The 12,616-nt window shown below is 51.4% G+C and overlaps 5 protein-coding genes across 5 annotated transcripts; 3 read left to right on the forward strand and 2 right to left on the reverse strand.

The window, feature by feature from the left end:
• Positions 1–1,830: 1,830 nt before the first annotated feature.
• Positions 1,831–3,633, forward strand: BDV59DRAFT_200933 (MFS general substrate transporter; the record flags this gene model as incomplete). The annotated part of the gene is made up of 7 exons (XM_073693704.1): positions 1,831–1,952; positions 2,013–2,106; positions 2,160–2,284; positions 2,334–2,492; positions 2,548–2,917; positions 2,971–3,378; positions 3,433–3,633. 7 exons carry the CDS (start codon positions 1,831–1,833, stop codon positions 3,631–3,633), a joined length of 1,479 nt encoding a protein of 492 aa, XP_073549358.1.
• A 730-nt stretch (positions 3,634–4,363) lies between these two features.
• On the forward strand, positions 4,364–6,075 carry BDV59DRAFT_175773 (M18 family aminopeptidase). Its single transcript, XM_073689313.1, has one exon. The coding sequence runs from the start codon at positions 4,469–4,471 to the stop codon at positions 5,999–6,001; it is 1,533 nt and encodes a 510-aa protein (XP_073549359.1). The 5' UTR covers positions 4,364–4,468; the 3' UTR covers positions 6,002–6,075.
• Positions 6,076–6,080: 5 nt separating this feature from the next.
• BDV59DRAFT_13392 (uncharacterized protein) lies at positions 6,081–7,930 on the reverse strand. The gene is made up of 5 exons (XM_073687019.1): positions 7,457–7,930; positions 7,298–7,402; positions 6,868–7,241; positions 6,741–6,808; positions 6,081–6,679 (listed from the first exon to the last, which is right to left on the reverse strand). Exons 1-5 carry the CDS (start codon positions 7,649–7,651, stop codon positions 6,276–6,278), a joined length of 1,146 nt encoding a protein of 381 aa, XP_073549360.1. The 5' UTR covers positions 7,652–7,930; the 3' UTR covers positions 6,081–6,275.
• A 2,297-nt stretch (positions 7,931–10,227) lies between these two features.
• BDV59DRAFT_13440 (rRNA-binding endoribonuclease) lies at positions 10,228–12,113 on the forward strand. The gene is made up of 2 exons (XM_073687033.1): positions 10,228–11,049; positions 11,107–12,113. Exons 1-2 carry the CDS (start codon positions 10,324–10,326, stop codon positions 11,623–11,625), a joined length of 1,245 nt encoding a protein of 414 aa, XP_073549361.1. The 5' UTR covers positions 10,228–10,323; the 3' UTR covers positions 11,626–12,113.
• On the reverse strand, positions 11,775–12,568 carry BDV59DRAFT_175776 (H/ACA ribonucleoprotein complex subunit NOP10). The gene is made up of 7 exons (XM_073689314.1): positions 12,504–12,568; positions 12,437–12,449; positions 12,344–12,374; positions 12,273–12,286; positions 12,155–12,222; positions 12,050–12,102; positions 11,775–11,988 (listed from the first exon to the last, which is right to left on the reverse strand). The coding sequence occupies exons 2-7, from the start codon at positions 12,446–12,448 to the stop codon at positions 11,966–11,968; spliced, it is 201 nt and encodes a 66-aa protein (XP_073549362.1). The 5' UTR covers position 12,449; positions 12,504–12,568; the 3' UTR covers positions 11,775–11,965.
• Positions 12,569–12,616: the final 48 nt, after the last annotated feature.

Raw genomic sequence — 12,616 nt, forward strand, 5'->3', positions numbered from 1 at the left:
CCTGCTAGAGAATACAAGATGGGACCACTCCAGAAAACGTCTACTTACGGCCGAAAAGCTAAAATATTGATGCTGCATGGTACGCATGCAAAAATCCTGGTGCAGGCGGTATCTGACGAGGACGACAGGAAATGGGCAGTCCGGTGACTTCTTCTATTCCAAGACTCGAGGGATCCGAGAGCAGTTCACTGAACTGTTGATGGCAATGAGGTCGGAAGGGGCGAGAGATATTTCCCGGATGGGATAGAATTTGTTTATCCAGACGCGCCGTTGCAATCACCGAACAATTCAACTGTTGAAGAGGATATCGAAGATTCCTCCAACATTGACATAGCTCTTAACGGCTCACAGGCCAATGACCACCACATAAAGTCTTATGTTTGGGGCTATGGCGACCCTTATAGCGATCGATTGGTTGGCTTCGAGTCGTCGCTCGACCATACTGTTAATATTATGAACACCGCTGGGCCATTCATTGGAGTTATAGGGTTTTCTTGCGGGGCATGCCTTGCTGCACTTCTGACTGCGTTGCTGGAGGGGAAAGACCAAGGCGGACGGCTGGGGGTAAGTGCTTCAAGAGGCCCTCGTTTATAACTAGGAGGATCCTCTCTCACAGGCCTTCTCAATCACCAGTTTCGACACCCTCCACTCTGGTTTACTGTGTGCTTTAGTGGATTCAAGCTCACCCACCCCCAATATCGAGCATATTACCATGACCAGATCCAGACACCCATTCTTCATATCGCGGGAAAATATGACTCCTGGATCCCAAAAGCTGAAACTGAGAGATTACTGCATTGCTGCGCAAACGGGAGACTGGTTTACTTCGACGGAGCACATTTTGTTCCTCGCGGGAACGATATCACAAATGCTGTCGTCCAATTCATGGGTCAATCGCTTGGGTGGGAGGACAAGGTGGATAGTGGGTGTGACATGTCTGATGAAGAATGGGTGGATATATAGACTGGTTTTTACATGCAGCTTCGACTCTACGGCGTACACTGTACATGGTTCTTGGTGCACACATTGGTCTACTTTTACTGAGACGGCACCATGTGCTGCTGGTAACTCACTGCCCTGATGTGATGCAAGGAGGTTACACGACATATCCGTATGAAAGAGAATAAGATTCTGGGTAAAGTTCCGCTAAGCTTTTGGGATATTATGCGAGATCTCTTGTATGCACTCGACAATAATGACCACACAGGGGATGCAGACCATTTCCTTTTCTAGAAAAGCCGAACCTCCATCAAGCTGGGCTCCACCAACATTTATCTTTCCCAGTCGGCTCTTTCTCTGTTGCTCATGATAAGTGATCTTTGATAATGTCTATCGGCCAATCAAGGAAGATGCTTACTCATAACATTACAATAGTGATAGCCGATATAAAAGACTATCAAGTGCAATGGGAACATCATGCTACAACAGTGCTACCACAAGTTCGAGGCGTCGCGTTCAAGGAGTAGAATTCTAGACTGATGGCATGTTAACACCAATTCATGAACATGACCGTGAACAGGTTGTTGATGGCTTCTCCTTGAGATAACAGCGGCCCCGGTGGTGCGTTGCAACCACGTTGAATTCACTAGGCTAGTACTAGTATTGAACGGCCCCGAACCAACTTGTTTAGCTTGCACGAAGTAGTCAAGAAGGATCTCTTCCCCGCATGCTGGACCCCGCACTCCTGTCAGTCGTCTCTGTCACCTGGGGCCTTATCTCTCTACATGATGGCAGATATGCACCATTTAGAGTCAGTAGTCGAGCACATATCTAGCATCGATGCCCAATCTTCGAGATTACTGGCCTGAATTTCTATGATCACCAACAAACATGAAGGAAGAAAAGGAGTTGAAGAAGCCTCACGATGTATCGGCTGTCGATCTCGGAGAAATACTTGCTGTCTCATCAACTCCGCAGGAGGAACGACGCGTGTTGTGGAAACTGGATCTGATGTGAGCCCTTAATCAACGGTCCACCATAAGCAGCTAATCTGTTTCTGATGCACCAAAAAGACTGATTCCTCTGATGGGAGGCGCCTACTTCCTGCAATTTCTCGACAAGCTGATTCTCAGCCAAGCAGCATTGTTCCATATACGAGAAGATCTGGTATGATCCATATGTTTTGCCGAGTCCGCATCTTACTAACATGCAGGAGACAGGCTTTACACGGTTCTCAGTTTTCATGGGCCTCTGCTGTTTTCTACTTTGGATACCTGTTCTGGAGCTGGCCTAGCGCATACCTGATTGTCCGACTCCCTATTGGGAAATACCTAGCTTCAACTGTGTATGTCGTTCAATGATTTTTCCGTGCAGACCGACTAATGGACGTACAGATTTATCTGGGGCGGTGTCTTAATGTGCCATGCCGCTTGCACCAACTTTGCCGGGCTGATGATAGTCCGATTCTTCTTAGGTGTAGGGGAAGCTGCAATTGCACCAGGGTTTACGCTAGTCGTCGGTATGTTCTATAAACGCGAAGAACAGCCGATCCGGTAAGTGATAGACCAGGCCTTCTGGTAGTAGAGTTAATGTTTTGACGGGTCTTAGCCAATCCGCCTGGTTTTTTGGCAATTGCATCGCAGCCCTATTTGGGGGGTTGATCGCTTATGCCATCGGTAATATCAGTTCAGCAAGCATTCCCAGTTGGAAACTTCTCTTTCTTATCCTCGGCGCTGTCACGTCCGCCTACGCCTTTGTTCTTTTTGCTCTGTTGGCCGACTCGCCAGCTAAAGTTCTCTTTCTTAGCCCGACTGAGCGCGCTATTGCCGTGCAACGGACTCTAGAAAACAAGACAGGTGTTCTTGACAATGGCCGATTCAAATGGAGTCAGGCATGGGACGCCGTTACCGACCCGCAAACATGGTGTCTTGTCCTGAATTCGTTCACGTCCAATCTGTGTAATGGAGGACTGACTACGGTTCGTTGTTTGTACTACATCCGTAGCAGCACGTATACTAATATAGCGTGCAGTTCAGTTCAGTCCTAACAGCCGGATTTGGGTTTACAAATATGCAAGCGCTTTTAATGCAAATGCCTTCAGGGGCCGCAGAGATCGTGTTTCTGATAATCACGGCGTTGGCGGTTACATTCATCCCGTCCTCTCGCCTCATCGCCATGAGTCTTAACACGATCATCTCCATGGTTGGCATGATCCTAGTGTGGAAGCTTGACGACAATGAACGAGTGGGCCGGCTTGTGGGTCTCACGTTGGGCGTGGTATACGCTATTAACTTGCCCATCTCTCTGGCTGTTATCACGTCGAACGTGGCCGGCTTTTCGAAGAGAAGCGTGGTCAGTGCGCTGGTCTTCATCGCATATTGCGCCGGTAATATTGTGGGACCGCAGTTCTTCTTGGCCAGCGAGGAGCCGGAATATCCTGTGAGTATAACGATTCAAACTAGAGATTTTGGTCTAACGATGCCTTTTTCCCAGACTGGTATCACCGCCTGTATGTGCGGTTTGGTGCTAAGCATCCTTTTCCTCGTCCTCCAGTACGTATACTACGTCTGGGAAAATCGCCGGCGGGACAAGCGTTACGGGCCACCGGAAAGAGCTCCTGCTAGTGAAGTGCTGTCAGATGAGCTGTCAAATAAGACAGACCGTCAAATACAGAGCTTCCGTTATTTGCTGTGACGTGAGAAGGTTATGACAAAATGGTCCAACATGACACGATTGAGTTGGAAAGGATGTTGTTATAGCGGCGCAGTCCCCAATTTGAGTTGTGGATGATAAGGAACTTCATTTAGTAAGTCAATATGTTAGCTACTATGCCTCTCTCTAATAGCTGCTTTGAGTACTATTGTGTGTCTTCTTGTAGTAACCGAGAGACCAACCATATAAGATCTTGTATCTGACTTCTCACCTTCCTGGAAACCAAGCAAGCTCAAGGGTATAGGTTTCTCATTTGGCTTCAGATGGAGTTAACGCTCCTCGACGTGTCATTCATATTTGGGGAGATAAATGATCAATTAGTATAAATTTACCGTTCGTAAGGTACATGTCAATGGCCACAGCCTCTATCGTATTCTGAGACGATGGAAATGATGGGATCGGTATGGCTGATGGTTTAGTTCTCTTCACAGTATTGCTACTTCAAAGTAGCGAGCTGCGAGCTACCCGATGTTTACCTTCATATTATTTCCATAGTCTTAACCACACCTACCGAGCGAAAGGACGATTTGTACCGTAGGATCGTCTCAAGACCCAGTATCTTCCTCCATAATAGCTGTTAACTAGTTAACAGTAAATACTGTTTAGATGGTGATGGTTTATGCTATGTTATGCACCGGATAGTTAGATAATCACGAACGCAAGATCGACTGCCTTATCGGGAATCTCCGCATTCCCCGACAGCTTCACCTCCAGCCACTTCCTTAACATCCTCCTTCTCCTCCTCTCTTCGTCTCCCTTCCTTCATCTTCTCCCTATATCCCTCGCCTCCCTCCATCCCTCCACCCTATTACCCGAAATGACCAAGAAAACCAGCATCATGGGTCTCCGCGACTCCGCCATGGCTTATCGCCTGGCCGATTACCAGCGCCCTGAGCCCGCCGTCACGACAGCTCCTGCCACCACCGCCCCTGGCTTTTCTCCCGAGGACTATTCTCAACCGTACTGCGATTTTATGACCGCCAATCCCACTATCTTCCATGCCGTCGCCGGATTTGCAAAGCAGCTCGAGAGCAAAGGCTACAAGCGACTCCCGGAGCGCGAAGCCTGGACCTCGAAGCTGCAACGAGGCGGCAAATACTACTGCACACGCAATGGCAGCGCCATCATCGCTTTCTCCATCGGGAGGGATTATCAGAGTGGCAATGGCATGGCTATCGTGGCAGGCCACATCGACGCCCTTACCGCAAAACTGAAACCCGTGTCCAAAGTCCCCACCAAGGCCGGCTTTGTCCAACTGGGTGTGGCGCCCTATGCAGGCGCCATGAGCCAAACCTGGTGGGATCGCGATCTTTCCATCGGCGGCCGCGTCCTCGTCCGCGACCCGTCTACCGGCAAGGTCGAATCCAAGCTCGTGAAGCTGGACTGGCCAATCGCCCGCATCCCGACCCTGGCGCCCCATTTCGGCGCTGTCTCGCAAGGCCCTTTCAACCAGGAAACCCAGATGGTGCCTATTATTGGAATCGACAACTCAGACCTCTTCCAGCAGAGCGCCCCCGCCTCCGCGGCCGCCAATCCCGACATTAAGCCGGGCTCCTTCGCCGCAACCCAGCCCGAGAAGCTGGTCAAGGTCATCTCCAAGGAGCTGGGCATCACAGATTACAATACCATTCTCAGCTGGGAGCTGGAGTTGTATGACAGTCAGCCGGCTCAGCTGGGTGGCTTGGAGAAGGACTTTATCTTTGCCGGCCGCATCGATGATAAGCTTTGCTGCTATGCTGCGCAGGAGGCCCTCCTGGCCTCCCCGGATAGCACCTCCCCCGGATCCGTGAAGATGGTGGGCATGTTCGACGACGAAGAGATCGGCAGCCTGCTCCGGCAGGGTGCCCGCTCCAACTTCATGAGTAGTGTGATGGAGCGCATCACCGAGGCGTTTGCCTCCAGCTACGGTCCGAACATCCTGTCCCAGACCGTCGCCAACAGCTTCTTTGTTTCGTCCGATGTTATCCACGCGGTGAACCCCAACTTCTTGAATGTCTACCTCGAGAACCATGCCCCTCGGCTGAACGTCGGCGTGGCCGTCTCTGCCGACTCCAACGGCCATATGACCACCGATAGCGTGAGCTACGGCTTTTTGAAGCGCGTTGCGGACCTATGTGGTTCGACTCTGCAGGTCTTCCAAATCCGCAATGACTCCCGCAGCGGTGGAACCATCGGGCCCATGACCAGCTCCCGCATTGGTATGCGGGCAATTGACGTCGGGATTCCCCAGTTAAGCATGCACAGCATTCGTGCAACCACGGGAAGCCTAGACCCCGGTCTGGGGGTTAAGATGTTCAAGGGCTTCTTTGACCATTTCGAAGAAGTGGACAAGGAATTCACCGACTTCTAGCTGGGCCCTCCACCATATATATGATTCTTTAGACATGTTTAGTTATATAATGCAATGTCTGACTATATACCCATTCATCATAACTCGGCTCGTGGCATCTTGCATATTGGTATCACTAAATGTTGAATATACACATATATATAACAAACTGGCAGGTGAAGAAAAGAAATCATCGCAGCACTACGCGGCGGAAAAGAATGGGATATCAAAAACACAAAACCAAAGGCGGGTAATGGCCCAAACCGGGGCAGATGCATCCTCCAAACAACCAATATTATGACGAAGAAGACCGCCCTCTATTATCAACTCGCAATGCTGCCTCTTTGGCTTCCGCCATATCCTGCACTGTCCTGCTCTCCCGCACCATGAGCTTTTCTCGGCCATCGATGTCCGTTCCCGGTACAATCGTCAGCACCTTGTCCGCTTCGCCATGGCCATATTCTACATCGTCCATGGCTGTCACAGTCGTCGAAACGGTCCCGGTGCCGTTCCAGTACGTCGGCGCTTGACCGCGCGACAGGGGCGCGTTGCCGTAGGTGTTGCGGCCGCTGGCACTGAGCGTCGACAGCAGACGCGGTACCAAACGGGAGACAAGAGGCCGCAGAGTCGGCAGACAGGCGCAGATGATCCCCGTGTTGCACTCAATGGCAGACCACGAGGCTGCGTCGACATTATCATCTATTCCTATCAGTTTGGGCTCTCGCATGCATGCATAGTTATTGCAAGGGATAGCACATACAGGTAGGATCGGTCGAGTCGGAGATTTTCTTCAGAGCCACTAGTCGACAGATGCTTGTGACGCAGACACTACACCAAGTCAGTCATATTTTCCCTAGGGGGACATTGTCAAGTGATAGGTCACTTACAACCCGCCTAGCGCGAATATCGAGATCAGCGCAATCTTCTGCCGCTTGGGGAGCTCGAGCGCATGCAGTGCCGGGATGGGGAGAACCAAGATCGCCACGTCCGTGGCTATGTGCATAGAGGCGTTCGAAAACCACAGTCCCTTCTGGTTGAGACAGTAGCCCGGAAGCGTGGGATCCCAGAACTTGGCCACGGGAATGCAGTTGAGAAAAGCGCTCAGCACGGCCCACGACCCGTATGTCGCCAGCACCCCGATCATGATCCAGGAGACCACGCGGATGCGCTTCGTCGGGAACACGCGGAAGTACTGCATGAGGATGGATGCTTTGGCGCAGAGCAGGGCCGCGTTGTAGAACGGGATGGTGACCCAGAAAGCCTGTGCTTCGTCAATGAGGGGTGATTTGGGGGATATTGAGGGTTGCGTATGTGTACCTTCATCTGCTTCAGCATTATGGACGGCGGGAGGTCCGCGCCGTGCATTCCCATGCCGTTCAGGGACTCGACAATGAAAAAACCCATGAACACGTACGAGAATGACTTGGCCGCGTTAGATGTACGTAGATTGCAAGCACTGCACTACACTGTACTTACTAGGGCAATCATGATCATCCAGTCATTCGGCTCCATGCGCTTCATCAACCGGGTACGGGTGTAGATGCGGGCCGCGACAAAGAGCGTAGCCATGCTCGTGAAGACCACGCTGATGGACATGCCGCGTTTCCCCCCGTGTGAGAGGTACGACTGGTCCCCCGTCTCCCGGGGGAGAAGATGATGCATATCTGCCATTTCGTCGGTTGCCGGTCTTGGTCTGGTCAAGGTGCGTCCTCGACGTTGTCGAGGTGCTGGATGTGTTGGAGGGAAAGTATCAGAACGAAGGGTTCATATCTATACCGGCTGCCGGTGGTAATTCCAATGTCAGGTAGGACAAGCAGCTATGGCACAGCAGAGGGAAGAGGGGAGCCCGTGGGGATCGAGGGATCGAAAGGGTTTTAAAAGGTTTCTGCAATGTACAGCCCCAGAAAAACGGTCGAAAGGTTAGAGACGATGTCTCACTGGTTCTCCGGATTGGCGGACCGATGCTAAGACAGGCAAAACTGTAGGTAGATGGAGTATAAGGGAGAGGAAAAAGGACGATCAAAGAAAAAGCAAAGCAAGGGAGCGACGAGACCGCAGGCAAATTGTCCAAGAAGGATGGCAATTATCTTTACCTTTGGCACAAGATCAGATCGGTGGAGACAAACTGTCTGGACGGAGTGTCTAATAAAACATATATGCAATCTTAATTCTCGATTGAGGCCGAGACTAGGCTTTTAGACCGTCGACGATGGAAACATCCATCCTGCCCTAAGTATCTATTCCAAAATTCAATGATCGACCCCGTAGGAACTCATCCGAGCCACTGAACAGACGAGTGTGGGAACCCATCGGGTCGGAGACATATCCAGAAGGCCTGTTGGTCCATGCAGCTGCGCGTAGTTGGCGATGTGCATCTGGATTGTACGTCGCAGGCATGGACAGCCCTGTAGTTCTACTGACGAATCCCGTTGCGAGCTGGACGTGGTGGATGCGCCCCTCGTCACCTGGACGGTCAGCGTAGATCGTGGCGACCGTGGGAAACTTTCTTTGCTTCCCTTTGGCCATGTTCTCCCTTGCCCCCCGGTTCAGCAGGGCAGTCCCGGGGGCTGTGTGGCTTGACGCATTGATAGAGATAGGGGCATTCGGACAGGAACGAGTCCTGCTTGACGTGACTCCATGCCGACCCTAGCAAAGGGATTTCGGGTTGCACGACAGGGAAACCATAGAAGCTTGCTTCACAGGTGAGCGTGCCCGTCAGGAGATGGGTGGGAGCAAGGGATGGCGGAATGGGGATCCTGGTTCCCTTCACCCAGGAGTACTCTCAAACCCTTTGGTTTCATTCTCCCTTCTGTGAAGTTGCTGGCCTGCCACACGCTGACATCCTGGATAGACGAGGCAAGAATAATGGGATATGTCAAGTGGGCAGGGATTCGCCGTGTGACAATTGTCTGAGTATTGCCTGATCTGAGCCACATTGAATAATGGACATGCAGGGGGCGAGGATTCGTTCGGGGCGGAAATCCATAAGTACGATACAAATCTGATGTCACTTGCAGCCCAATTCCGCCAGTCGTGGGAATCCGATGCTATGGTGTGCGAATCTATCTGTCGCCGAAACGCCTCCTTCCTCGCCGATCCGGGCGATTCGACGCATCACATTTTCCCGACTGGCAGCGGCAACTCGGTGACGTTGCCGAGACCGTCTTTGGAACAAGCAATAATTGTCTGAAGAGTGCATTTATATTCTCAATTATCGGCAGTTTAAGCTCTAGGATTTTGGGTTGTGGAGAAGCCTCCGTGACGGGATGGGCTTTTGTTCGTCGAGTTGTTCACTCTTCCAATTCCCGTCCGTTGGTTTTTGAAAACGCCACGATAGTCATAGTTCCGCCTCAGTGACATCAATTAGGGCCATCGGGGAGGCGGTGGATGCAGGTTTGACAAGCCGTTCGTTCCAGGAACAACCCCAGAGTGGGCTCGGTGCCCAACTCGGGGATTGTGTGGACTCCTGCCTTGACAGCCGTGTTATTGCTAACTACTGAGCTTGTTGGTGCTGATTCGAATACTCGAGGAGTGGCTGTTTGTCGGAATTGGAAGATTCCAAGCCCTTGAATGGGCGAGAAACCCCAGGATGTCTGGATGTCTCTTGGGATGGGTACTAATACGTGCAATTTTCGATCTGATTCTTGCTTGTCAATTCAATTCTGCTTGAGACAGTCTCAGTCGAGGTTGTTTGTTTCAATCCTACAGACCGAATCCGATTGTTTGTGGTCGCATCTGCATCAGCGTGGGCACTATTGATGTCGTCTTCAGGCGGGCTGGATTGCGGGCTGGATTAAAATCCCCCGTCTTCGCCCCTGACGCATGTCATGGCAGATTCGATCATGTAAAGGACGTCCAGACTTGAGACATCAGATAACCGACAATTCTATCCTGCAGCTCCTACGCTACCAGCTCTGTAGATTCATAGGCTGGCTCGTCGTAGCGAAGAATTGATAATATGATACGCTCGTCAAAACGAGTGATCCATCACGAGGGCCCTGTCCCTCGTGCGTTATCTGTCACGGAAGTCAAATTGTCCGGATCGCCACCCGCTGAAACAGGCAGCTGGTGATCTGTAGAGGATGTGCATCGACTTGTAGCGTCGTCGACCCGGATGCAGGAGGAATATGCGGCTGATGTGACTGATGTATATCGAGGGATGTGGTGGTGCGATAAGCTGACGCTAAGATAAGAAGGACCACGCACGGACCACCAAAAAAACCAAAGGAATTTATTTCATCCCGCACGAACATCACTCTTGTTCTCCTCCCCCACCATCACCCTCGCCCACCTTCTCTTGAGCTCCACTATTTATATACGCAGGAAATAGCTCAATCCCTAGCATGACGGAGTCTACTCCCCCGCCCAAGTCGGTCCATACCATTGTGCTCGACGCCGGTCCCGTCCTGAAGAATACCCCGCCGCTGTCCACCCTGCTCGCACAATGCGAGGAAATCCTCATCACCCCGTCTGTCGTGAGGGAAATCCGGGATCCCGACTCGCGCGCTCGTGTTGAGACGCTCTACCTGCCGTTCGTCAAGCAGCGCACCCCGTCGCTTCAAAGCGTCAATATCGTGAGCGAGTTTGCGCGCAAGACCGGTGACCGCGCCGTGCTGAGTTACACCGATCTGGAAGTGTTGGCTTTGGCTTATGAGGTCGAGTGCGAGAGAAACGGTGGTGACTGGCGACTACGAAGTGTGCCCGGCCAGAAACAGCTGAACGGCAAGCCGCCGGTGAAGACGGAAGAAGCCAAGGAATCCGAGACTACGACGACGGAGACCAAGGACGAAGACAAGCCCAATAATGCGGAGGTGGACGCCGTTGCGGATGATTTGAAGAAGGCCACTCTAGACACTCAGGGTGAGGAAGTGCCGCAGGAGACTTCCGCTGGGACAGAGCCAGAATCCAGCATTGACAAGGAGGAGGACGGGGAGGCTTCAGATTCTGACGGAGAGTGGATCACACCGTCCAACTTGAAGAAGCGGCAGGTCCGCGATGATAATATCTCGGCAGATGCGTCGCCCGAGCCCAAGGTCATGCAGGTTGCCACCATGACAACTGATTTCGCGGTAAGTAGTCGCTCTTCTTGTTGGTGAAGCCAAAGCCAGACTGATGGTCTTCAACAGTGTCAAAATGTCCTCTTGCAGATGAACCTGAACCTGCTTTCGACATCTACTCTCCAACGAATCCGCCACCTCAAGTCCTTCATCAAGCGCTGCCATGCTTGCTTCTTCACTACGAAGGACATGAACAAGCAGTTTTGTCCGCGCTGCGGAAAGGACACGCTTACCCGTGTCTCCTGCACTACCACTGCCAACGGCCAGTTCACGATGCACCTGAAGAAAAACATGCAATGGAACAACCGCGGCAACCGTTTCAGTGTGCCGAAGCCCATTCACGGCAGCGCAAGCGGAAAATGGAAGGGTGGTGGTGGCCAGAAGGGCTGGGGCACGGAGCTCATCTTGGCCGAAGACCAGAAAGAGTACACACGTGCCGTTGCTGAGGAGAACCGGAGACAGCGAAAAGAGCATGATCTCATGGACGAAGATTATCTGCCGAGTATTTTGAGTGGTGAGAGAAACCGGAACGGTGGGCGCGTCAAGGTTGGCGCTGGCCGGAACATCAACTCGAAGAAGAGACGTTAGAGGACACTCGCACTGTTCCATTTTGCTTTTGCATAGATCTTGGGCTCGGAGTTTGGTAAAAGTCCCACGACACTGTTTGTTACGTTATTGATGGGTTTATGACGGTAGTTACTTGGGATGGGTCCGAGAACATAGACATTTACAAGGACATAGATATGTGATCTTGCATTTAGACTAAACAGTCGTCGATCGTGAGCAATACTTTTAACCCCTATGCAAGATGAGAGAGAGACACAGGGTAATCAAGAAGTCTCTCGGCAGTTAGAACCCAGTCGTAACACCATTCGCCAGATATCAGAACACCCGTAAATTATCCACGCAAACTATCCATTGTCGCCCGTTACAGGTCCGCAGCCTTCTCCTCTGATACTCAGTCAATATCATGCGAGCAGATTTTGCAATTATAGGAGATCGATATTCATACCAGGCTGCTGGGTGAGGAGCAGACCGAACCGCTTCTTGAGGGTCACGCGGTGACTATCGAACCGTCAGCTCGATATCCTTCCATATCCGTAGGTGCTAAACTCACCGAGAGTACTTGTCGTCAGGGGAGAAACGAGCGGGATGAGCGCTCTTGGTGACTTGTCCGTCAAGAACCTTTTCTCTATCAGTGTCTGTGTTCGGACTTCGAGTTCGCCTCAATTTACCTTCTTCAAGGTATCTATTGTCAAATTGATCAGTCATGCCCAACCATGCGACGGTATATTGATGCACTTACAAACCCGCTTTCCATCGGGGCCAGGGATGTACTGTAAGGAAGTCGAGATTAGAGCTGGCCGAGAGCTGTGGATGAACAATTGCGGTAACGTACCATAAGATGCATTCTAGTTGGGAATGGTCAGAGCTGTATAGCAAATCTGCAGGGTATAAAGACTCACTTGAAGGTGTATAGAGAGCGAAGACACTTGGAAAGTTCTGGTTTTCACGTACGGACGGACAGGCTGATCTCCGAATTGCGATGAAGTTTTTTTTTCTCTTTCGGCAGAGTGAA

The sequence above is a fragment of the Aspergillus ambiguus genome (genome assembly GCF_047715705.1).
Source record: "Aspergillus ambiguus strain CBS 117.58 unplaced genomic scaffold BDV59scaffold_10, whole genome shotgun sequence".
Classification (NCBI taxonomy): domain Eukaryota; kingdom Fungi; phylum Ascomycota; class Eurotiomycetes; order Eurotiales; family Aspergillaceae; genus Aspergillus; species Aspergillus ambiguus.

Coding starts and splice junctions, on each gene's coding strand:
- BDV59DRAFT_175773 (XM_073689313.1), top strand. CDS start 4,469: ATGACCAAGAAAACCAGCATCATGGGTCTCCGCGACTCCGCCATGGCT.
- BDV59DRAFT_13392 (XM_073687019.1), bottom strand. CDS start 7,651: ATGGCAGATATGCATCATCTTCTCCCCCGGGAGACGGGGGACCAGTCG. Junction 7,403..7,456: donor GGATGATCATGATTGCCCTA/GTAAGTACAGTG, acceptor AACGCGGCCAAG/TCATTCTCGTACGTGTTCAT. Junction 7,242..7,297: donor TAATGCTGAAGCAGATGAAG/GTACACATACGC, acceptor GACGAAGCACAG/GCTTTCTGGGTCACCATCCC.
- BDV59DRAFT_13440 (XM_073687033.1), top strand. CDS start 10,324: ATGACGGAGTCTACTCCCCCGCCCAAGTCGGTCCATACCATTGTGCTC. Junction 11,050..11,106: donor CCATGACAACTGATTTCGCG/GTAAGTAGTCGC, acceptor GGTCTTCAACAG/TGTCAAAATGTCCTCTTGCA.
- BDV59DRAFT_175776 (XM_073689314.1), bottom strand. Junction 12,103..12,154: donor CCTGACGACAAGTACTCTCG/GTGAGTTTAGCA, acceptor ACGGTTCGATAG/TCACCGCGTGACCCTCAAGA. Junction 11,989..12,049: donor GCTCCTCACCCAGCAGCCTG/GTATGAATATCG, acceptor ACTGAGTATCAG/AGGAGAAGGCTGCGGACCTG.